The sequence below is a fragment of the Python bivittatus genome, unplaced genomic scaffold (genome assembly GCF_059951505.1).
Source record: "Python bivittatus isolate LINGU-HERP-01145 unplaced genomic scaffold, Pbiv_v1 ctg000350_np1212, whole genome shotgun sequence".
NCBI lineage: Eukaryota > Metazoa > Chordata > Lepidosauria > Squamata > Pythonidae > Python > Python bivittatus.
The window spans coordinates 17178657-17203240 of NW_028277074.1; the positions used below are offsets into that span (position 1 = coordinate 17178657).

The following is a 24584-nucleotide window of genomic DNA, read 5'->3' on the forward strand; positions in this document are numbered from 1 at the left end:
AAAAGTGTCACCAGAGTTACTGTAAAAATAATTTACCCTTTCTAAGATAAATAGGTGTGATGCATTCCCAGTTCATAAGTTTTCCACTAACTGGTGTACAAGAGTTTTCAGAAAGCAATTATCCTTTTTCTTTGTTTATTCGTGGATCTTTGGATCCAAGCCAAAGTATCTGTGTTCATCTGTAGTACTAACCTTGGAAAATAAAAGACAATTTTTGTTTTTCTTTTCAGAAAAGAGTTAATCACTAGGCTAGATCAAGCTGAGAAAGAGAACAGGGATGCTGCACAGTTAACGAAGGAGTATGCAGACCTGACGGAAGAGAATCGGACACTGAAGTTGACCCAGACACAATGTGTGGAACAGCTGGAGAAGCTTAGAATACAGTATCAAAAGAGACAGGGATCATCATAACCTGAATGAACATATCTGGGCCAATAAAGAATACAAATCTTGGGTCTGCTGGGTAAATGGATTTTTTTCTTTCCCTGTCTCAAAGATTCCTTCTAAAGAGTTGAAGCACTTAAACTTGCAGACTATACAAGCATCTATATTTAATGTAATGCTTTCCAGCCACTAGCTAAATATGGATATTGGATATTTTATTTCAAGTAGCATAGTTAGAGGCTTATCAGTCCCTATTATATATGCAAATGGATCAAGTTTCTGTTCTAAAGATATTTCTTTCAGTTTTAAGAAGGTTTAAGTGCATTAGAAACTGGTGTGAGTCATCTCTGTGTTAGAGAGAGGATCACACTAAGACATGTGGCAGGAAAAATGTTAACATGGGACATGCTGCAGCAATGTTGTCTTCTAAATTTGAACTTAGAAAACTGGGAGAAAAATCAGTCTGTTATCTGTCAAGATAGGCAAAAAGGCACTTAAACATAGAAGAACATTTAAAAGTTAGCAACATAGTACCTAAATCACTTTCATCAAATTACAGCTAAAAAATTATAGACAAATTCCTTGGTAGTAACCTCCAATGTATTTAATAGAATTTTAATTCTGAATAGATTTTCATAGGATTTCAATATAAATTAACAAGGTAATTTGTACAGTGTTTATACAGTAAGGGGACAGGTCTATGTTACCTGTACTACTAAACTTCTTAAAAGTAAGTCCTGTTGATGTTAATGGCGATTGTTTTGAAAATTAGTTGTAGCACAGCTATACAACATAGCAATTCTTTCTAAATGAAGGCCTGAGGATTTACTTCTTAATATTTGACATCAAATTCAAAATGTTACAAAATTACTTACTATACATATTTTTAGAAATAAAGTCTACTGAAATTGTTACCCTTTCTGTGTATGACACCTTAAATTTTTAAATAGTGTACAGAGTCTTTTAGTTGTGATTTTATACAAGCAGTTGAGTCTATTAACATTTGTGCTACACACAAAGCTCAATATACATTTGCAACAATATATGGTTGTGATTACACCCTAATTATAAACAGTACTAAAGTAAAGTAAGTAAAGTAAGAATCAGCCTGTTTCCAATAAAATGCATGTTCAAACCAAACTGGATGAGTTCGTTCCCCATTTCTCTTTTTTCTAAAAGTATCTTCAGTACCACAAGGTCATCAGGATTATGATGCTGGAAGAAGTAAGGATCACTCATCCAACTTGTGCTCTGAAACTATTTATCAGACCAGGAAAAACATGCACGTATTTCAACAGTACAGAAAAAGAATTATTATACATTTCTATGGGAGTAAATTAATAGGAATTGCAAAAGTGAATTGAATCACTGGCTTTATTCCATCTTCCTTCTTCACATAGTCAGACAGGGCTAAAGATTAGCTGCTTACAGAAAGAATTCTGAAAATCCTTTCCCTCCTTTCTGTGCCTGCCAAACTGCCAAGAGTCTTTTCCACCAATGAACAGTTAAGTATGTCAACACAGCCTGTGAACCGTTTCCTTCTGATTTGGTGCTAAAACTGAATTATCAATGTGATTTACACAAAGTAGCATTTCAGTCATCATTGGAATGGGCAGCAAACACTCACTGAAGAAAACATTCTTGGTAATTTTGTTCATGGGCATATTAAAAGTTACGTTGCTTTAAAGCAGCAAACTTAATCATGTTCATGTTTTATTTTATAGAAATCTATTGTTCTGAGCTCTAGAAACTGCAGGAAAATAATATGTATCTAAGATACATATGTGTATGACAGATACAGAAAAAGTGTTCCATCCTCATAGCCTTCCAGAATTATAGCCTGAGGCTTAGTCCAAACCAAAATTTGTATAGAAATGTATATGATTCTGAATGCACATAACTTTAAATCCATTAATATTACTTACTTTTAAGTATACAAGCTAGGATCAGGAATGTAGAAATTATTTATACAAAAAAATAGAAAACCAACACAGAAATATTACAGTGGTGAATAATTATATTACATGATTGTCTATTGGAATTCCAATCCCAAACACATCACTTGGAAGTAAATTCAGGCTGGGATTTTCTCTTTGGTAATATGTTTAGGTTTGTGATGAAAGAAGGGTTTAGTCTTATATCCATATTTTGATGAACTTACTAGAAGAAATGGCTGATCATCAATAAATATTTAAAATGTTGCATTTCCTCCTTTTTCTCCAGATACCTGTTTTCCTTGAATCAGCTAAAATGTCTTTGTTATACTGCCATTCTATTCACATGGTATTTTTTTCATTAAAAAACAATTTTAAAAATAACTTTGTTCTTGAATTTCATTACTCTGCCTTTGAACTTTGAACTACTAATAGCAGATTCTAGATAGATACAGAATCTGGTAACATCTTCAAAACTAGCCACTTTTACTGGAATATTAGCATTCATTTCATTAGAACAGTAGTCTTGAAGGCCCTACCAGATTCTGCATCTGTTTTGTTGCCACAGATTTACATAACTCCTCACCACCACCACCACCAACAACAACCTATCTATTCTCCACTATCAAAAGCACCAAGTTTAGCTGTATGGAGTACAAATCCATAAATCTCACCAAAGCTGCCACAGACATCCATCTGATGAAGTGTGTTGCTACTCATGTTGCAATAAAGTTAGTCTTGTGAATGCTACCAGATTCCATATATATTTTGTTGTCACAGGCTAATATATTCTTCTCGCCAGATTCTAAAGCCAGCTGAATCACATAGTATGCATATACCATTGTAATAAGCATTAAATGTTAACTAATTGATTAAACTAGCATTTAAATTCATGTTACTTGGCTTCATTCATTGCAATAAGAAGTGGTTGGGTTTATTGAATAAATCACAATGGCTAGATTCATAAACTGCACTAAGCTCTATTATGGTTTCATATGATATATGATCCCAGCCTATATTATAGCCTTCTAATTTTTATTTAACCATATTAAATAATCACCAAAGAAAAACACTGATACATACATAGTATTAAATTGATAGAATCTTAATAGAAAGCCTGGAATTTGTTATAAACAGAACTCCAACAACTTTAACTATATTACTTAAATAAATAAAAATCTACTTCCCTGTAGTTGTCAAAAAAAACTAACTCAAAATTGTATTTTATCTATTCAGTTTATAAGGAAGTAGAAATGGAAATTAGGTTTCCAAAAGGTGGTGTACAAAGGATTTAAAAAATCATTAAAAACAACAATACAGGATCTCTAGTGCATTGGAAAATACATAAAAATGTTGACAAACTAGAGATATCAGCAATTCCTTGCTGCACACAGATGTTTATCTCTCTCTCTGTGGTATAACAATTGTTTTAGCCAACTTCTGCCTCCCAAATCCACAATTCTTGGTATCTTGATAGAGTCCAAATACCATGGAGAACATATTCATCCATAACATATAGTATTTGATCCAGAATCATATTAGCAATCTTTTTATGTAAGCCTAAAATGCAACAATAACAGGATAAGACCAAATCATATGGATTAATTTTCCATCTTCTGAGCTGTGTCTCCAACAGCAGGGTGATTGTAACCAACTGTTACTGAACATTCTCTGATGCATCTACTATACATGAAGTATTTTTTATGTGTATGACTATAATCATTTGAATATCATAAGAAAGTAATTTCACATAGTTTAATGCAATCCTCCATTGATTTACCAGAACAGTTCATGTAAATTCATTCAACTTCCAACAAAGAATATAAAAAAGGGTTATTGGCTGAAGAGCCACTGATAATGTTTCATTGTGGAACTTCAGAAGATCTGGGCCAAAATAATTTTTTTTAAAAAGGGCTTAAACTGAGTATACTGTCAAGAATATATTACCATGCTGGATTCATGATGAAATGTCGTTAAAAAAAATCTGCAAAAGTTTTAAAAAAGGTTCCTCAGAACTGATTCAAAGTAATGATAATGTGAGATGTAGAGTTTATTAAAAAAAAGTAGATACTATTTTTAAAATGGGATTATTCGATAAGATTTTCATGGCTACATGGGTCAAAGTTATATTTGTAAACCAGTATTTTCCATATGTACCATCTAGCAACATTAAAAGCAAATGTTGAAACTCATCTCCCACAAACATGGATGTCAAAATTTATCATCACTTTAATGGGGGTCAGATAACAGGTTATCTTTTCAAAAACTGTCAGGATTGGTATCAACCTGGCCTCAGGTATAAGTTATTCTGTAAGATATGAACCAGCATTAAAAAAAAAAAAAAAGTTTACAGGTTTCCCTTGCTTTCTGAAAATGAGCTATTATTATTAATAAATCTATTGAATAATGTATTAGACAGTTCAATTTCACTTGGAAGAAGTGGTCCTGAAGGTACCTCAAGCCAAGCCATATAGGTCTTTATAGGAAGGTCTTCAAATTGTAAAGAAAGTCACAAAATTCATGAAAGGTATGATTTTATCCTCTTTTTTCTAGCAAGCCCCAATCTAGATCCTTAGATTCTCTGAAGAGTCTGGGAAACCTACTTAATAATATGAGATGGTGTGCAAAAGTGAAGGAATGAAAATCTTTTAAACTTTTGTTCCAGCCTTTCCCATCCTGTCTTGCTCTTCAATTTCCAGTGCTGAAAATCCTGTGATAATTATAGTCCACACATCTGGAGGATGTCCAGGCTGGAAAAGGCTGCTTTAGTTTACAAACCTTTTAGCCTTACTTGGATTATAAACAAGATCTAGCAAACACCAAATATTTCAATTTCATTTATATAAGCAGGAAAAGTATTTATTTAATGTATGTAATCTAATTTTAATGCATGTAATCTAATTTTAATTATACTTGCATTGCATGTCTTCTGAAATGTAAAATATTTCTCTCAAAAATTAATAGCAATTCAATATCTAATGTTTAATGTATAACTATCATTTATTTAACATTATCAAAATTATAAAGTCAGAGTGAATAGGATAGGTTACTGATTTGGATAGTAATATAATAATAACACATACTAAAATATGTGGTTCTTCCATTTTCAGTTGTTATTTCTTCCAAGAGTTGCAAATGTTCAATATGATTTTATTAAATATTTCAAGGAGAAGGAATATATGTCATGCAATGAATATGTATAACTTTTTGACAGCTGGAACTGAGGTAACAATGCTTTGGAATGTGAAAGCAAAATATTTGGACATTATAACTCAAGTTAGCTTTGTCCAGGAATATTCACAGTGCTCCTAGAATCTTATCAATTAAATTTTGATATGGTCAATTGACTAATCAATTAAACATAATATTAACAATTACATGGATTACAATTTGTGTGCATTTCTTAAGTAAATAGTATGCATGGGGAAGGACAGTCTGGAAAAGGAATATTGGGGAATGATGGATTTCATGGTTTACTCAACTATGATCCCAATCTGGGTCTCTTTCTCACGCCTAATATTTGCATCTGGAAGAAAGCTCTGATTGATGTTCCAACACAAAAGCTTAATTAGTAAAAGAGTCACTATTCTCCAACAGTTACAACAATCATTTCAAAGGACAGTTAAAGTATTGTTTGATAAAATATTGGCCACATAAATGTCCTAAATAAATAAATAAATAAACTGAAAATCTGCCAATGGAGGATATTTACAGATTGCAGTAAGCTGCAGCTTCTTTAACCATAGGTGATGAATAAACAAAAACTGTGTAGTTTCATATAACCATAAACCATCATTTATAAAGAGCTGATCACACATGCTAAGTGAAAATCAAACGAACATTGTAGCCTAGTATGTTGTATAAACCAGACTTAGGTATATTGAAGGTATGTCATTCCATCTTTAAGAAAGAACTATTTTCCTTTTTGCCAAATTAGATGAATATAATTGGAATAAGTTATTGGTAGCATAACACAGCCTAGTCAATCTACAGAACGTTGGATTTAAAAATGTTGGTTCTTGGTTCATATATTTATGTGCCAAACTACAGAATACTTTTTCATTCCTCTAAACTAAATCTTGCTAAATGTTTTGTCAGTTGTGATGTTGTACCCCTCAGCTTATATGCTTTGTATGTACATTTTATTATTGTAAAGCAAGAAAAGAATGGAAAAAGTTATAGTTATACAAATACCATTAAGTAAATAATTACGTATTTTCAATCCTTAAAGCAACATTTCCAATCCTTACTGTAGTGTATATTGCATCAAGCATAGTATGATTGGGTTGATCCTGTGAATCACAGAAAGTGGGAAGTATAGCTTGTAGTGGAAGTAGGAAATCTTTAGTAAGTCAGATTTCCAGTTTGTAAAAAAAAGAGACAGAAAAAGTAATTGTGTTCATGGTACTACCTAACAGTGTGGTCATGACCGAAATTTGAATTTTTATTGACTCAGTGTAATCTTAATGAAAGAGAGAAATAATTTCTCAGCAAAATTTCTTCATCAACCAATGAACCATTATCTGGTTCATCCTTCAAGATGTATATAGCTATCATAGAGATTTTGTAGAAATCTAATCCAAAATATTTGTATGAGAAAGGTCAAAGATGTTATTATTCAAACAATGGGAAAGAGTTCCAGGTTTGCCTTGCAGAAATGCAAGATTGTACTTTAGGAAGGAAAAGGTTGCATGATGAAGTTACAAAACTAATTTCTCTCTTAACATTACAATCTTGCAGTGCGACAAAACATAGTAGAAACTATACACTAAGTTCACTATGTTAGATTGAAACTTCTAAGCAATTTCTCAGTAGAACCAATGAAAATGACAAAATATGGCATCTTTTATTAATTTATCTCAAAATAACCTTTGGTAACCTTCAGGTCAGATTACTGCACATCCTCCATCCTTGAAAACCATTAGGAAGTAATGCACAAACGAAATGTAATCCTGTCTTCTACAGTATTTATCTTCTGTATTCTAGAACTAAAAAGATAATAGCTGGTTCATATGCAGTACTAAATCGTGATTTGGCAATTAGAGGATGACCAATAACAAATCTCATTAATTCATGAATTGTGTGAAACTAAACAGAGTTTTGAACCAAATATTATCTTAATTTCAAAATAAGCTATATCTTTGAAAATGAAAGTAAGAAGTATAGTTCTTGCCCAGATTGTGCAACAGGAGGGAGGGAGGAATAATTTGTAGCACTGACATGGGCTAGATTTATCAAGAGCCCCACAGCTGTGAAATAGCTTAGACATATTTACAGTAGACCCAGTGAAATCAAAGTGGCTGGGAGGTTTACCTTTGAAGTGCTTTTCCTATCAGAAAAATTACAGAAATTTCTTTTGTACTGTTGAGACACTGATAAAAATCAAGCACTCTTTCAGTTGTTCAAGATAATTCTTCTATCACCAATACTAAACAATGCATAGTTATGAAAGATAAGTAGTTTTAAGTGGAGTGGCTTATAAATATACCAAATATGCAATGAGCTCAGACCTACCATGATACATGCAGCTGAACAAACAAAATGACTATTTCAGTTTGAACTTTGGAGCTTCTCATCTATTTATGCACTTTCCTATTTTAAGGGTTGCCATTATTTAATATCAATCTGGAACAACTAAAACTTAATGTTAAAGAAACTGGAAAGTCATTCATAAAAACAAAATAAAGCTACCACTTTTTATAAAAAAAATGTTTCTTATAAATAACACTTCAAAAAAAATGGAAAGAGGAAAAAGAATAATGCATGTGTCACTGAAATGAACACACTAAAACATTATTCTTATTTGAAGACACAAAACAGTTTCTAAGAGTATTGGTACAGTAGTATCGTTTATCCATAAATAAATAACCTAAGGGTCCATTTTTGTTTAGTAGAATTATGTCAGTTACGTATTTCTGGTACAGCAGCTTGAATAAATAGTAAGATCAGTACAAAGAATCCATTATGAGGAATAGTCAGTCATATAGCTTATGAACCATTTTTAAAGAATAATGTGTCATATAATATCGCTAAAGCTCTATAACAATGTTATGATACAATAAGATAATAAAATGAGCATCAATTTCATGGACTTAACAGAGAATATAACAGAATAACTTTACCACAATATTTATAATAAGGACCAGAGTTTTAAAAATCATAAATATTAGCCTAGTTCCAGATATAACTCATTAGTTATACCATTATATTTGCCATTCTGTGCACACATACTTGGGCATAAACATAAACATGTCAAATACCTTTTGAGCTGAACTAATTTCCTGGTAACTTTCTGTAAATGTCTGTTTAAGGCTTTTTAGCAATAGTACAAAGTTGTTTTTCTGCAGCTTTCTGGTTTAATATACAACTATAGTATTCTTTGGTGATTTCCCATCCGAGTATTAACCAGGCCCAGATCTGCTTAGTTTCTAAGCCCAGACAGTATAAATCAGTTTCTGCTACTTGTTGAGATGACTTCATAACCAAGTTAAATAAATTAGTACTTGCTTCCATTCTCACAGTACAATCCTAATGGTGGGCTGGGAAACTGAACAATTTAAATGCACTGCTGATATAGAAATGAGGATAAATTGTTTTCACATCTGTCTGCTATTTTTTTCTTTTGTTCACAATGAAAGATAGTTGGATAGCCAGGGTCTAAGCTGTTTGGGGCTTTAAAGTTTAATACCACCATCATCTTATATTATGCCTGGTAAATGTATTACAGCCAAGGCAGATTTTTCAGTATAGACATTATGCAGCTCAGGCATCAGTCAGCAGTCTAGTTGCCACATTTTGCAACATTTGGAACTTCTGCACATTTTTCAAGATAGCTTCAGATAAAGCATACTCAACAGTCAAGACACGATGTAACCAAGGCATGGATAATTCATAGGAAATATCACAATGTGCACACTGTTGGTATCAGAGCCCGAGCTAAACGAAAAGTCATGGGTGAAGTCACAGATCGGCTAAGGTAAAACCAAATAAACCATATTAGGTCATAGCGCAATATGCAATGTGTGATTAATAAGAATGGTCCCACTACGCTGATGATGCCTTTGTCTCTTATTGCTGGGAAGAAAAGTTTACTATTAATTATTCTAAGACCAAAGTCATGATTTTCTTTATGGTTGGCAGATTAACAGTCAGAAGATAGAGCCAGTTAACATGTGTAAATATTTAGGTGCTGTTTTCCAAGCCTCACGTTCCTTAAGGACTTGTATTGTATATACTACAGAGTCTGCTCAGAGTTATGTGTTTACAATTCTCAGGATTGTAGTCCCCCCCCCCCGCCCCACTCAAATGGGAGTTTGTATATTTCCTCTGCAATTATGGTCTTTCAAGGCAAGGCAATTGCCAACTGTTATATGGTCCATAGGCTTGTGTCGTCCTGCAGGCAATTCAATGCAAGTTTTTGAAGCTATCTTTGGATCCTCATTGTTTTCGTAATGTTTGGAGACAGAATTTATTTCAGTAGAGTCTGGCTAAGCAAGATCATTTACTGGCTTAAACTGACATCCTGTCCTGAGGACCTCATAGCCCACTTTCTCCTGGATACCTTCACTTTGAGGTGAAACTACACAATAGTGGTGTGTCTACATTAGTCTTACAATTTTTGGATGTTTCCACAGTAAAGAAATTAGAATATGGCAAATAACGGATATTGATTTATATAGAGAGAATGCTTATACCTTTTTTGTTTTCAAAAGGAAAACCTAAGCAAAGTTCACCCTGGCTAAAAATCTTGATATTATAAAATACTGTACCAAAAAGTTTCACCTTAGCTCAATTCAGTGCTTCAGCTTTACTGGAGGGAAGATACTGACATATTCCTTTTTCTCTGTCATTCAGAATCAGTTGAATCTGTGTCTCATTTGCTGCTGTAATGTCCATTTTATGATGACATGTATTGCCTTTATATACCTTCAGTTCTTAGTAGAGTTCCTGATTAGATATATTTTATATCTCAGTTCTTTCACAGATTTTAGTGATGATTGCTAAATTCTGCTTAAAGCCTGTGCTGTAAGGAAACAAATGATTGACAAGTTATTTATTTTATTTCATGGTGTTTTAAAAGTTGTCCACGAAAGTTATTGTTATCATAATATTGTATAAATGTTTTCAGTCTATTAACTTACTGTTAAGAATGGATTGTCATTTGGAGTCATGACTTTTTTTGTTACAATCATGACTGTAATAATTGTCCCACATTCAGAACCTCTCATTACCATTGTATAATTTGCTAATTCTTTCACTCTTTCACGATAAACATCAAATCAGCCATGCTTTTTGATTCATTTCTTTTTTCTCATATTAATATGAATAGATTTATGCTTAAATCGAATACTATATTTGAAATCACCTATACTTTTTCTAAACAGATACTTATCAATCACAATTCTCATTGTTTCCTGGGTCTCTGAATAATTCAATCATGTTTTCTCTACTCTACCACCTATCCATTTATGTTATCTAACATAATGTTTATGTTATATATTATGAACCCTTTTGTCCATAATTGAATCTACCTCTTCATTTATTTGCATGTATACATTACTTCCACTCTATAAGATCAGGGTACCTTGATATCTATTTAATCTTTCCTACTAGATCAGGGTACCTCATATCTATTTAATCTTTCCTACTACATTTTTTTCTTTCATTCATTAATTCATTTTCATTTACTTCTCTTACATTCCAAGTTGCAATCTCCCATATCTTAGTTGTTACCAGATTGGCCATAGATACTGATCTCCATTCCTTATCATAGTTTTCATCAACTGAAGCTTTCACATAGTATCAGGCTCCCTCAAACAACACTGGGAGGTAAATCATTGACTTCCTTGTTTTCTAGGCTGGGGTTTGACAGAAGTCTCATAGACAGTTTGGCTAGATAAGAATCATTATTGCAAACAAGAAAGAAATCTAATGAAAATTGATTTCCCACTGCCAGTCTAAATACGCAAGTGCCTCTTATACCCACAGTGGTTCAAACTCATAGCCAATTCTTCCCGCCCTTTCCACAATTTATTGGGGTCTATACATAGTACTTAGTAGCTTTGAAGGCGAGCGGTTGTTGAGTGCTTATGTGCCAGTTCTGGCCTAATAGCAACTGCCTTAATAACTATTGGCTGGCTCTCAGCTTACTTCTCACAGATAGAGAAAGTATACACTAGATTACTAGCCTTAGTTGCATCCCTGCCACAAGCAGCATTTCCTGTTAATAATGACAGTACCAAGGGCTGGCATATTTTGGACAGTATACCACAAACATAAGCAAAGCTTGGTTTATTTCAAGCAAGTTCATGATATTCTGAGCAAACTAGGATTTCTAATTTAGTGACTACCTCACAAGCCAACATGTTGTTGCACCCTTGATCCAGCAAAGGGCAGCAGTTCCAAATTGAGTATGGTGTAACATTAACTCCAAGCAATAGGTGACAGCAGAAAAGCTCTTACAACTCTTTTTGGTCTGTGCAGGTCCAAGGCTACAATAACTGGCAGGCTAAATGTAAGCTGCTAGTGGTGGTTTCAGTCAGGTAGGATAAGCACAACTATTTGCAATTTAAGAAAGAAATTAGAACATAGTTCACAGTATTTCTTCAGCAAAACTTAGCATTTTATACTTTAAATATAAAGAATGAGAAAATTCAGCTTTAATAGACACTACAGCATCAAAAATCAACATTAATCATTTGATAAAGAGAAATGAATGGTTTCTCTACTTCTCTTGCTGACCAGATCATCATCCTGATGTCCAAGTGCTATGATGCTTATGATAATCCAATATAAATAGTTTTAGCTACCATAATGGCTTGTCAGAAATCACAATCCTTCCTTCCAAGTTTTCATTTATTTCTTAAAATACTTTAGTGTTTTTACATCTCTAGCCAAAATATCAATATCACAGTGATAGCTTTTGATTTTCTAACAGTAATAATGACTGGCATTCAATGGTTTATATTCTTTCCTTTTTGACTTTCCATTAAAGTTACATTAATTTTAAGATTATCCTTCCAGCATAAAATCCAGTTATAGATGGATTAAATGGCACAGTGGCACTGGAGCTCCCTCCACTGGCAGTTTACTATTGTTTTTAATTATGAAAGGGAATTTGGATTTTTTATTCCTCTTCCTTTCAAATCTCATTGGTGAAAGTATACCACATTTAATATTTGTAGAAAGTGCAAATGAAAATGGCTAGAGCATAATATAATATACAGTCAGGAGAGAAGGATGTTTTTATATACAGTATTCTATAAACATAAAATTTGCAGATTGTAAAACATACCTTCATTCTGCTTCTTCTTGCTGCTTAAAACAAAAATAAAAAACAAAACAAGATGAATATTCCAAGCTAGCACAATTAGCATATCATGAGAAAGACCACATATTCTTTTAAAAGTCATTACACACACAGTCCCTTAAATTTAGTGGTACATAAATGTTAGAGTTTCTTATCATGAATAATGCCAGTAATAACTAACTACCCATAACACTTCATAGAACAGCCACAGCAGAAATAAATGTTTTCCTCGATTTTGTTTCACTCCTCTCCTACCAAACATCACAACTAGCAGGAAAACATCCACCCATCACCCATCCCTTAATTTGGTATGGGGGTGGGGAAGAAGGTGAGTTTGGACTGAGGTCCAGACTGGCAGGTTTAGAATTGTCAAAACTCACTCTGGTTTTGCACAGGTGTTTTGTACATGAGCATTCAAAAGGGATTATCAGTTGATAGTTGGGCTACTTTGGGATACTGGTTTACTGCTATTCCAGAAGAACACGAAACTGCTTCTGATAGTTGGTTGCTTTCTGGCTGATCCAGGTCTATAAACCACGAATCAGCTTGGAGCCCTGGCAGCTATGATTTGAAAGAACCAGACAGTCTTCTTGCTGAAAGCAGAAAAGCTTTGGAAGACACAGCTCAAGGACAGGAAAGTAAAACATTCCTGACTAGCCTGAAGCGTCCAAGATACTGGGTTAATTCCCCTTTATGGGTCAATACGCATCTCAATGATTTGCTTTCTTCAAGGAGGCTCCAGTATGAGGCCATGTCCTCAATAAATAGTGAATGGGTTATCTCTGAGCTAGAATGTTTGAAGTGCATCAGATTGTATTAGTAGCAAAACCTTGTCAGGATAAAGAAGAGAACACCACTTTAATACCTACACAGGTAAGGGTAATTTAAGGCTTTGTAGGGTTTGGGTTGAGTGTGAACTTGAGCTGGTGTTGTTCTGGTGGTCACCTATAAAGTTTGTCATTGCTTGGCACCTGCTGGATTCAGCCTGACCCATTATATCATGCTTGTTGTGCCATCCTTTCAGGATGTTAGGGAGCTGAAGTCAAGAAGGTGCTGCTTTTCCATAGAGCACCAGCACTATGAAATGGGCTCTCCACTAAGATCAAACTGGCCCTTTTCCTAGCAGCTTTTAGGAAGTTATTAAAGTTATTAAACTTTTTAAAGAGGCTTTCAGTAGCATCAGCTGTGCCTTTTGTTGATATTATTATTTTTCCTTCCTACTTTGGTTTTGCTTTTGCAGTTTGAATTGTATAGTGTTTATATAATATTGTTTTATTGCTTTATTGTTGTTGTTTGTACTGTGACACTGTAACCACTGAGAATTGTGAGGTTATGGCAGGATAAAGCTGAATAAATAAGTAAACAAACAAACAAACATCTGGTTCTTCCCAGTCTTAGTCCAATACTTTATTACAATAGCAATATTTCCTTCTCTAACGAATACATGACAAAGGAGACAGATATGGTTGAATCAAGCACACAGAAGAACCTCAGGGTCTTTGTATTCCTTCTGGCAGTGACAGAAAGGTTTTTGGCTGGAGGCATACTCTGGAGCAAAGTAGTGAATATGCATTCCAGTAGACAGAGTCTCATTATATCCATTCTATGCTGGGTGGTTGCTGATTAGAGTGAATTGACTGATTAAAAAAGATGACATTTACTGACCAATCATATATTGCCAAACAATGGCTAAGCATTTCTATGACATACATCAATATCAACACTTTTCAAACAGTAGTATTTGTAAAATAGTTGATTTTAAACATTAGTATTGTGTTTAATCTCTCTCTAACTAAAAGTTCTTTCTTTCATCCTCACAACAATCTTTTTGAGGACTTGGGTGAAAATAGTGAAAATGTCACTAATGGAATTTATGACTGAATTAGATTTGAACCTAGGCCAATATTTTACCAATGAGACAACTACCTTTGTTAACAATTGAAATTAAAAAGCTTCTGTATGTACTGTGGCATTCTTGGAACATTTGGTCATGGACAAATAAAAGATTATTGGTTTGCTGGACAATTAACTGACATGTCAAATCTATTTCTGGAATATTTTGAGATGAGAGATACCAATAAATATTTATGCCAAAATAGCCAGTAGATTTAATGCCAATATACTTTTGGTTTAAATTATTCCAAATGCTTAGAATCTTGATAATTTCATTTAATTAAACAAAGGCTCAGTTCCTAGATGCATATTAAAAGCATTAATTTCAGCAGAATGTCACTGCTACCTGAAATACAGTTAAATAATGAGTAACATATAACCTAAATTGGACCACATATATTTGTTTTCCATCTGTCATACAGTATATAAATTTTCACAGAATATGAATTGGGAAGAAGCCAGCATGTCTGGATTACATTTTATTTTATGTGGAATTCTGGACCAAAATAATACTGGACAGAGAACATATGATTTTGGCAAAGATTTTTGAAACATAGATCAGATGCAGTGAAAGATGGGGTTCCCTGTAGAGAATTATGCAGAGTAGGAGACAAGGTGTTTCATTAGATATGGGAGGTGGAGGGAGGTGTTGCTTGTTTGTTCATCATATTGTGACATAATAAATAAAATCTTTATTATTACATTTTTTATTCAAGCAACCTTATTTTGAAGTACTTGAAACCAGAAATACCTAGACTAATACAGTATGCTATTTGGAAAAATGAACAATATGTCCATGGTTCAAAAAAAAAAAAAGAATTGATCAGAAGTATCATCTTTTCCATCCTACCCAAAACTTAATATGCTTATTCTTCATATATTGAAATTGATCCTATATTGAAATGGTCAGCTCTCTTTTCTAGAACATTATTTTCTTTTCCATAGCATCTTAGATGTGAGGGGATGATATTATATTCTGTTTTCCAAAGTTGATCAATTAAAACATTATTTAATAATAAAAGTGTATGTACTGATAGTGTAGAATATTATAAATTGTTTCACTTTGAAGAGATGACTAGCAAGACTTTGTGCTTATTTACAGAATTAAAGTTTGTCTTGTAAAAGGCTACTAACGTTTGTTTTGGAAATACTTCTTTTTCTCTTCACTCTTCATTCATGTCTTCTCTTCACTTATCTCCTCTAAACCTAGCTCAGGGTGCCCATCCTTATAAGAAGGTGGCTAGTTAACTTTACTTGCTTCTAACAAAATATGCTTTCATCTTCTCCCCCCCCCCCCCTACTTTAACACTGCTATCCTTCCAGGATATGAGATATAAACAAAATAATGTTATATGCAGATAAAGTATAAATAACATTTTCCTACATATCTGGTTCTTCTGTTTTTTTATCTTCTTACATTTTTCTGTAGTGTTGTTTCCCACCACTGACATCCTGTTCTGTTTTAGATTTCTGAGCTTCATCTTCTTCCTCTAGATTTCACTTTCTTCCAATTTGACAAGAGATGTGGGATTGCTATAGTTTTACTTTCTTCAATCCCTTCTGATACGGATACCTTTTTATTATCAAATCCAAAGTACAGACTTAACAACTTGGATGTAGTTCTCAGATTTGACACCAACTTCTCCTATAAGCCTAAGCAAGATAAAGTTGAACTTCTTTAATGTCCTGCCTACATTGCTTTTGTCAGTTCTCAGCATATCCTAAGCCAGTTTTTCACTCTCCTTTTCTTCAACCATAATTTTATCTTTTTAACATAAGTGATCCTTACTTAATCCTGTCTCTTCATCAACTTTATCTTCCTTCTTTCTTAACTTAGCAGCAACTTCATCTTTTTCTTCTGTTTTTATTTCATGTGGTTTCTCAACATCCCCTTGAGAAATAATTTCATTTGGCGCTGAAAGCAATGCTTTTTTTAAAAAAAACCAAGAGCTCTTTCAATTCTTCCTTCTGTTTAAAATCCATTATCTGTTGTTCTGTGGTCATTTCCATATTCTCAACAATAGCTATGGCTGGTTGTTCCACTTTCTATGACTGGTATTCTATTTTCTTAACAGCAGCCACCATTTTTTTTTCTTCTATTGCCTCAACTGAAACCTTTATTAATCCTTTTACTACTGAATTTTCTAGTATTGCGTTTGTACATTTTCAGCAGCCAAAATTAGAAGCCTTTCTTCCTCTTCATCTTTTCCAGTTCTGTATTTACTTCTTCTGCAGCCACATGTTTTTCTAGTGTCTTCCCCACCTGTTTATTCAAACCTGTTTTGTTATTATCTTTCCAGGTGCTCTGTCTATAATCAGTCTATAATTTTAACAGCAATGCCTTCATCTGTTTCTGCTGCTATTGGCTTTTCTCATCCCGATACACACCTTTTTCCTAGCTGGTGTCTGAGTGAACCTCAGGGTTACAAATACTGTTTCCCAAATCCATTTTTGTGGATTCTTTTATTCTTATGTAGGACACAGATACATATTGCAGAACCTGTGACATTCCTTTCTACAGTAAATGCTACACATGTAAATTCCATATATCTATTACATACACACACACACACACTCTCTCTCTCTCAACTTACTTTCTCCTTCCACTGCACTGATGGCCTGGCCACCATTAATTTAGAAGGAGCTTTGTTTTCTAGCCATTTTCCAAATAGGTATCAGATACCCTGGTATCTGTAGTGAAACAAGGGCCAAATGATAAAATGTGCATGATATCATCAAACAAATATTGCTTCAGTTGTCAGAATGCAAGTGAGCATGTCATTTTGGCATCGTCCTGATTTGCTAGGGATGTCACTGATCAGTTAGGGAAAATATTGCTTTTGTACACTAACTCTGAATTTACAACAGATAAGGAAGCATCATTCCCAAACTATGTCAATTACTAATGTCGTCCAGTCCTTTTTATTTAACAAATCACAATTAATGGAAAGAAATTATAACATAACACTTTATTTTTCTTTAGAAAGGTCTTTGAATTTACTGCCCTATTTATTTAGGTTAACCAAACCTTAAAGATTATTTCTCTCTATACAACGTAATGGAAATCTCATATCTTTCATTACTTTATCTGCCTCATCTTCTAATTCATGGACTAACTGAAAACAAATTTTATTAATTCTACCATATTCTCCAAGGTGGCTCCATCTAACCACATAACTGTATCACGTGAATATCAAGTTTCATTAGTGAGCAACCTGCTTTTGTGTGCAGAAGTCTGAACCTTATTCTGAAGAAATAAGATGCATTTTTTTTAAAAAAATTATATAGATAGTTCAATTAAAGATGGTATAGGAAAATTCTTTAGAATGTGTTCAGTTTTGTAATAGCTCTAACTACATAAAAGTTATTGAAGTCTGATATTATATTGATACAGTTGAATCACTTATTCGTTATTTTTCTGGTAGAAAACATGGAAGACAGAGTTATTATATAGTTTCTCTCAGTGGACAAGTTGATAATGATCAGTTAAAACTTAATTTAATAATGTAATAAAACTGAACATGATAATGACTTTTCTTTAAAGAGAAACACCAACAAAATTGTTCCTGTGTGATTAATTACAGAATGAAAATTAGTTTCTCATAAGAAGTTACAAGAGTTTCTTTCCTCTCGTTTTAGATATGCTTATTTTTTTTTCCCCTCCTCTTTTTACTTTGTCAATTACCTCTAAGTTTTATTTTTATGGCTGTTTTCCTGATAAAGAAGCAGGCAATGAACTCTTTATTTACATTCTAATACAACAAACAATACCTTTTTATTAACTTGCAGAAATCTGAACAAGTTGAAACTTTTATTATTTTTGGGCCACACAGTGACCCACACAAGCTAGAACCAGGTTTAGTCATGCTTATAGTAGAGCTACTGTGATCATGGAGGCTTAAATTAGTCATGGCATTCTTTTCTAGGGTTGTAAAATTATTTATACAGCATATATTACACTGGCTGTTCATTTAAACAATTCAGAATGTACAAAATAGTTAAGCCTTCTCAAAGACTCTGGAACACATTTTCAGAAAAGATACAGCAATACATCTTCAACTTACCATTTGTCAGTGGTTTTGCAGCTTATTGCTGCTACAAAAAAAACGAGTATTGCTTTCATTCTGTTTGTTTGTATGCACATTTTTATTTACAATATTTTGATAATTGTGAGAACTGGAATTATGTTCAAAGCTTCTGCAAAAGCTGACCAGAGGCAGGGTGGTATAATTGTTCAATAATTATTAATCTTTTTTAAATTGGGACCCCGGTTTAACACAAATTTACTCAGGGCAGATCTTCTAAATTGTTTATTAATATGGTTCCGTCATTCTACTGCAAACCAGCTTACGTGATCTGGACCCACCGGAATCAGCCTCCCTCTTGATCTGCTGCCGTCATATAGGTTGACTTCAAGTTCCTGAAATTTGAGCAAGCCTCGGCACCTACAGTATTTGGAAAGGCAAGCTAAAATACAGATCTAATGCTCTTTGGCAGTATTGAAATACTGACAGTGACATCAGCGTAGAGCACAAAAGATGAAAAAAGGTACTGCTACCATAGCTTAAGAATGTTACGTTTACCCAGAAGTAAGCCCTATCATTTATTCTCCTCCGTTAGCTGCGAGTAGCCGGGAACTCTCAATGGGAACGGCAGGCAAAGCAGTCAGAGCCCCAACCGACGCGCTTACGGATTGCTAACAAAGCAATCTTGCCGGTTTACAAAAACGTCTACAGGTCACAACCACGCCCAGAAGGCCAAACGCGGAGGGAGGAGAGAAACAACAGCAGGCACATGCGCGCATGCGGCGAAGGCGGGGAACTTTTACGCCCGGGGGGAGGGAGGAAGGAAGGAAGGAAGGAAAGGAAAGAGGAGGGAGGAAGTGAGAATAGTGATGTCAGCTGGAATCTGCGTCCAATCGGGTTGGAGAGGGTGGAGGAGGCTGTGATGTTGTCACCTGACTATAGTCGGTTGACCGAGAGCGTAGCGAAGGCACGGCGGAGCTGCCGGGGAGGAGTGTTTAGGTGGGTAACGCTCGCTTGGAGAGCTCGGGCTGGGCCAGAGGTGGGGGAGGACGTAGGGTTTTCGCGCGCGGGCAGAGTGGGTTCCCTGGATGACTTGGGCGGGGGGGGGGGGGAGGAGAGGACCAGTAGAGCGCAGGCGCGCATGTTATCGCAGGATTACTGCCCTGTCCGTGTGCCCCCTCCTCGGCTGGCTGGGAAAGGACGTCCCCACTGGGGCCCGCTGAAGAATGGGAAGATTTAGCGTGAGTCGTGTGGCAGGGAGAGGCGGCTTTGAGCAGAGGGGATGGTACAGGTTTAAAGCGCATTTGTGGTCTTTTGGATGCCCGATGGGAGCAATGACACTAGTGGGCTCTATGACAGAGCGTTAATATAAAGAACTGAGCGTCAGGATTGAGTTACCACAGTTAACTCTCAGTTAACATTGTTACTGCTGAGAGATAACTGATGGGAATATGTATTCTAGTCCTGTTAACATAACTGCGGTAGGGATTTACAAGGAGTCCTTTTGGCTATAGAAGAAGCAGATTGGTTACTGTTTTGTGTGCAACCTGAGGAAAGAAGTGGTAAACCTGCCGTCCTGTAACCAGAGAATTAGTGCAAATCACTGTGTAAACAAAACTTCGACTTGCTTTGGGAAGAATGTGATCAAATTAGTTTTGATGGGCATGATCCTAAACTGTAGTTTCAGTTCTTACAGAAGAATTCTTCTGTTTCCAAGGAGGTGTATTTAGCATGAACAGAAATTGTTCTTTACAGAAAGAAGTAATAATTTAAGCCTCACACTTTTTCTTAAAAATTTGAAATGAAATGAAATACCAGCATATTAAATGAGCACTGTATAATGGGACTGGAGCTTGGAGATGCTTCTGGGAAATTGATCTATATAAATAACTGATATAAGAATATGTGTGCTTTAATTAAACTATGAAGAAAGTAGAAAAAATTATCTGTAGTGGGAGAAAATCTGTTTGGTCTAGATGAAATGTGGTTGTCTAAAACAATAGACCTGGTATGACATGGAGATATGACCACTTGATTTATAACTAAGTGGAGACTGTCAGAGATTAATGTATATGATCATTGCTTGTATCAGAAAGCTTCAGTATGTTCTGTAAAAAAGTAAGAGATTCATGGAAAATATGTCAAGATAAATAATAAGTGGGGCCCTCTTTCTTCCTTGCATTTCTGTACTTTTCTGTATTTCTTTTAAGCAGTTTGAAACAAGCATTTACTTCTGACAAACGAACTGTATTTTGAATAATGTTCCCTATATTTTGTTATTATTGAAACAAATCAATAAATTTAAATAACTTGCTTAGCTTGGCACATACATAAAATGGTGCTTACCAAAAAAAAAAAAAAAATCCTAGGACAGCTAGGGTGGCCTTAGCAATCCTTTCCTTGGGTTGCATGGATTGCTATTGAATACCAGGTTGATAAATGTGAAAACAGTGGTCTTTCAAGATTTGTTGTTGTATCACGGAGACTTGAATGGATGATACTGGGGGACTATATCTTCTAACTTTGCAAATTGGTTAGCAATTTGCTAACCAAGCAACATAGCAAGCAAAACCTGGCCAGCAGAATGGCAGAGGTGTTGTGGCTTATTGTGATTCTGTTCTGGCCATTTGCCCCATATTCCACTTTTTAATAAGTGTATCTGAAGGTGGGTGCCTGAGACATATTTTGTTGATATGCCACCTGCCTCATTGTTAAACAGTCTCCCATCCCAAGCGAGACAAAATAATCTGAAAGCAAAGGATTTGTTTTGAGTGATTTCAACATAAAAGGTAGCCATCCTTTTGTGAGTGGCCCAACATTTCATGGACTTCATGACAGTCATGAGTCTATTCCATTTAGAATATCCCATTTATTATTTATTATATCAATTTATATTGCTGTGCATCTCATAATTGCACATTTGGATGATGCACATAGTATTAAAACCAAACAAAAACACAATAATGAAATAATAAAATAATGGTACCAAGGGCAAATCCAAGTCCAATCATAAAATCACAAAATACAAAATCATAGGGCACACATAGTATTTGATTTTCTGCATTGGCTGGCATAGAAATAATGATCTGTGTATGCAGGATTTTTTTGTAATCATTAACAGATTATCTGTGGGCTTTAAATTTACTAAGATTTCCAAGACTGCAACAACAAGAGGATAGTTTTCCCAGAAGGCTGTTGGATGTGAATGGCTTCCTGCTGATTCTTGAGGATTTACTTGTCATTTTATTTACCTCTAAAATGGAGAAGTGCCCCAGGAAATTGACAATAATTTATGAGCTCTTTCTTTTACTTGATATGATCAAATTTTTAAGGGAGCTAGAGACTGTGAAGTAAATAGTATGACTTGAACCAAATACAGGATAGGGTCCTTCTAAGACCCATTGTTGGCATTGCTGTTCTCCATTCGAGCACACTAGTCATCTATAGCCTTTTCAGCAGTCAACATCCTATTATATTTTATATTTCATTATAATTATGATCAAATTTCATACCACTTTGTAATAAAATAATTTGTATCCATGCTATAGTGGATTGCTGGGCTGATTAAAAAAAAAATTGGATGTGATTTTAGCTTATTATTGTCCAGTTGATACTTTACTGCTTATACAGCATGAAGATGTCCTCAAGGTTCTTGAGACCAGTTATATATGTGCTTGACCATTGCTATTTTTTGCTTTTAAAAGTCACTAGGTGGATTGGATGGGTAAATGCAAATAGTGGTAAGTTCCTCATCGAAAACATTCCTTCCTGCCTCAGAAAAGAGGTAGTAAGATCTTTGATTTTAAAAAAATTCTGACCCCTTCCTGGCTCCAAATGTATAGACAGTCTCCACAAGTCCATACTTGAGAAAAAATGCTACAGCATCTGGTAACACCTAAGTTTAGAGAGTTCTGAACCTATGTTCTGTGTTGGAATCAAGAAGAATTTAATACTGTTGGCTCTTCTAGATGTCTCAACAGCCTTCAGGACTGTAAACTATAGTATTATTCTAAACTGCCTGGTTGAGAGAAAATTTATGATAGGGAGCCAGCTTTATTAGAGGACTAATTTTATAAGTTGATGCCAAAGATTCTGTTTCAGTGAAAAATAGTTCCGTTTCAGAGGGTTCTACATTTTATACATAAGGCTCAACATGTGCATGAATAGCTGGAAGTAGTTACTTGTAATTTGATGGTCCGATGCTATCTGCCTTTATATTTATTTAGCTTCCAATTCTGTTTTACCATTAAACACAAATTACTTGTTCCAGTTTAGAATTAGTCTGCTGGTAATGGATTGTATGGGGAAATAGAAACTTAATCTTGATAAGAAAAAGGGTCAACACAATGGAATAAATTTTCAATTTGGGCCGAATGAAGTTATGCTCCTGCTAAAGAATCAGGTTCACAAAGTGAGTGTACTTCAGGATTCAGTTTTGAACCTGGATATATAGTGGGGCAAAAAAGTATTTAGTCAGCCACCAATTGTGCAAGTTCCCCCACTTAAAAAGATGAGAGAGGCCTGTAATTTTCATCATAGGTATACCTCAACTATGAGAGACAAAATGGGGGGAAAAATCCAGAAAATCACATTGTCTGATTTTTAAAGAATTTATTTGCAAATCATGGTGGAAAATAAGTATTTGGTCACCTACAGACAAGCAAGATGTCTGGCTCTCACAGACCTGTAACTACTTTAAGAGGCTCCTCTGTCCTCCACTCGTTACCTGTAGTAATGGCACCTGTTTGACCTTGTTATCAGTATAAAAGACACCTGTCCACAACCTCAAACAGTCACACTCCAAACTCCACTATGGCCAAGACCAAAGAGCTGTCGAAGGACACCAGAAACAAAATTGTAGACCTGCACCAGGCTGGGAAGACTGAATCTGCAATAGGCAAGCAGCTTGGTGTGAAGAAATCAACTGTGGGAGCAATAATTAGAAAATGGAAGACATACAAGACTACTGATAATCTCCCTTGATCTGGGGCTCCACGCAAGATCTCACCCCGTGGGGTCAAAATGATCACAAGAACGGTGAGCAAAAATCCCAGAACCACACGAGGGGACCTAGTGAATGACCTGCAGAGAGCTGGGACCAAAGTAACAAAGGCTACCATCAGTAACACACTACACCTCCAGGGACTCAAATCCTGCAGTGCCAGACGTGTCCCCCTGCTTAAGCCAGTACATGTCCAGGCCCGTCTGAAGTTTGCTAGAGAGCATTTGGATGATCCAGAAGACGATTGGGAGAATGTCATATGGTCAGATGAAACCAAAGTAGAACGTTTTGGTCTAAACTCAACTCGTCGTGTTTGGAGGAGAGAGAATGCTGAGTTCCAAAGAACACCATACCTACTGTGAAGCATGGGGGTGGAAACAACCTGCTTTGGGGCTGTTTTTCTGCAAAGGGACCAGGACGACTGATCTGTGTAAAGGAAAGAATGAATGGGGCCATGTATCGTGAGATTTTGAGTGAACACCTCCTTCCATCAGCAAGGGCATTGAAGATGAAACATGGCTGGGTCTTTTAGCATGACAATGATCCCAAACACACCGCCCGGGCAACGAAGGAGTGGCTTCGTAAGAAGCATTTCAAGGTCCTGGAGTGGCCTAGCCAGTCTCCCGATCTCAACCCCATGGAAAACCTTTGGAGGGAGTTGAAAGTCCATGTTGCCCAGCGACAGCCCCAAAACATCACTGCTCTAGAGGAGATCTGCATGGAGGAATGGGCCAAAATACCAGCAACAGTGTGTGAAAACCTTGTGAAGACTTACAGAAAACGTTTGACCTCTGTCATTGCCAACAAAGGATATATAACAAAGTAGTGAGATGAACTTTTGATATTGACCAAATACTTATTTTCCACCATGATTTGCAAATAAATTCTTTAAAAATCAGACAATGTGATTTTCTGGATTTTTTCCCCCATTTTGTCTCTCATAGTTGAGGTATACCTATGATGAAAATTACAGGCCTCTCTCATCTTTTTAAGTGGGAGAACTTGCACAATTGGTGGCTGACTAAATACTTTTTTGC

The 24584-nt window shown here is 35.2% G+C and overlaps 2 protein-coding genes and 1 long non-coding RNA gene across 11 annotated transcripts in view; 2 read left to right on the plus strand and 1 right to left on the minus strand.

Annotated features, from left to right (window-relative positions):
• MAP3K7CL (MAP3K7 C-terminal like) overlaps nt 1-3394 on the plus strand; it is a 36684-nt gene extending 33290 nt beyond the window's left edge. For 3 of the 7 annotated variants that reach the window (XM_088144619.1, XM_025168862.2, XM_088144618.1), the window contains one exon: nt 231-3389. In XM_088144619.1, coding sequence (XP_088000745.1) covers nt 231-411 — 181 coding nt within the window. In that variant the 3' untranslated portion in view covers nt 412-3389. Of the gene's footprint in view, nt 1-230 lie in introns of all 7 variants that reach the window. The other 4 variants (XM_025168861.2, XM_088144617.1, XM_025168860.2 and 1 more) reach the window with 4 other exon arrangements.
• A 6230-nt stretch (nt 3395-9624) lies between these two features.
• LOC148215128 (uncharacterized) lies at nt 9625-19255 on the minus strand. 2 transcript variants are annotated; one of them, XR_015796787.1, is made up of 3 exons: nt 18887-19255; nt 12613-12632; nt 9625-10341 (listed from the first exon to the last, which is right to left on the minus strand). It is a non-coding gene; the product is annotated as an uncharacterized LOC148215128 (long non-coding RNA). The 2 variants fall into 2 exon arrangements; XR_015796786.1 differs by having other exon boundaries at nt 18872-19255.
• A 148-nt stretch (nt 19256-19403) lies between these two features.
• Nucleotides 19404-24584, plus strand: part of BACH1 (BTB domain and CNC homolog 1) — a 28301-nt gene continuing 23120 nt past the window's right edge. The window contains exon 1 of one of the 2 annotated variants that reach the window (XM_007431657.3): nt 19404-19544. The gene's annotated coding sequence lies outside the window, so the exon portion shown is untranslated. Of the gene's footprint in view, nt 19545-19655; nt 19787-24584 lie in introns of those variants that run through there. The other variant, XM_088144620.1, reaches the window with a different exon arrangement.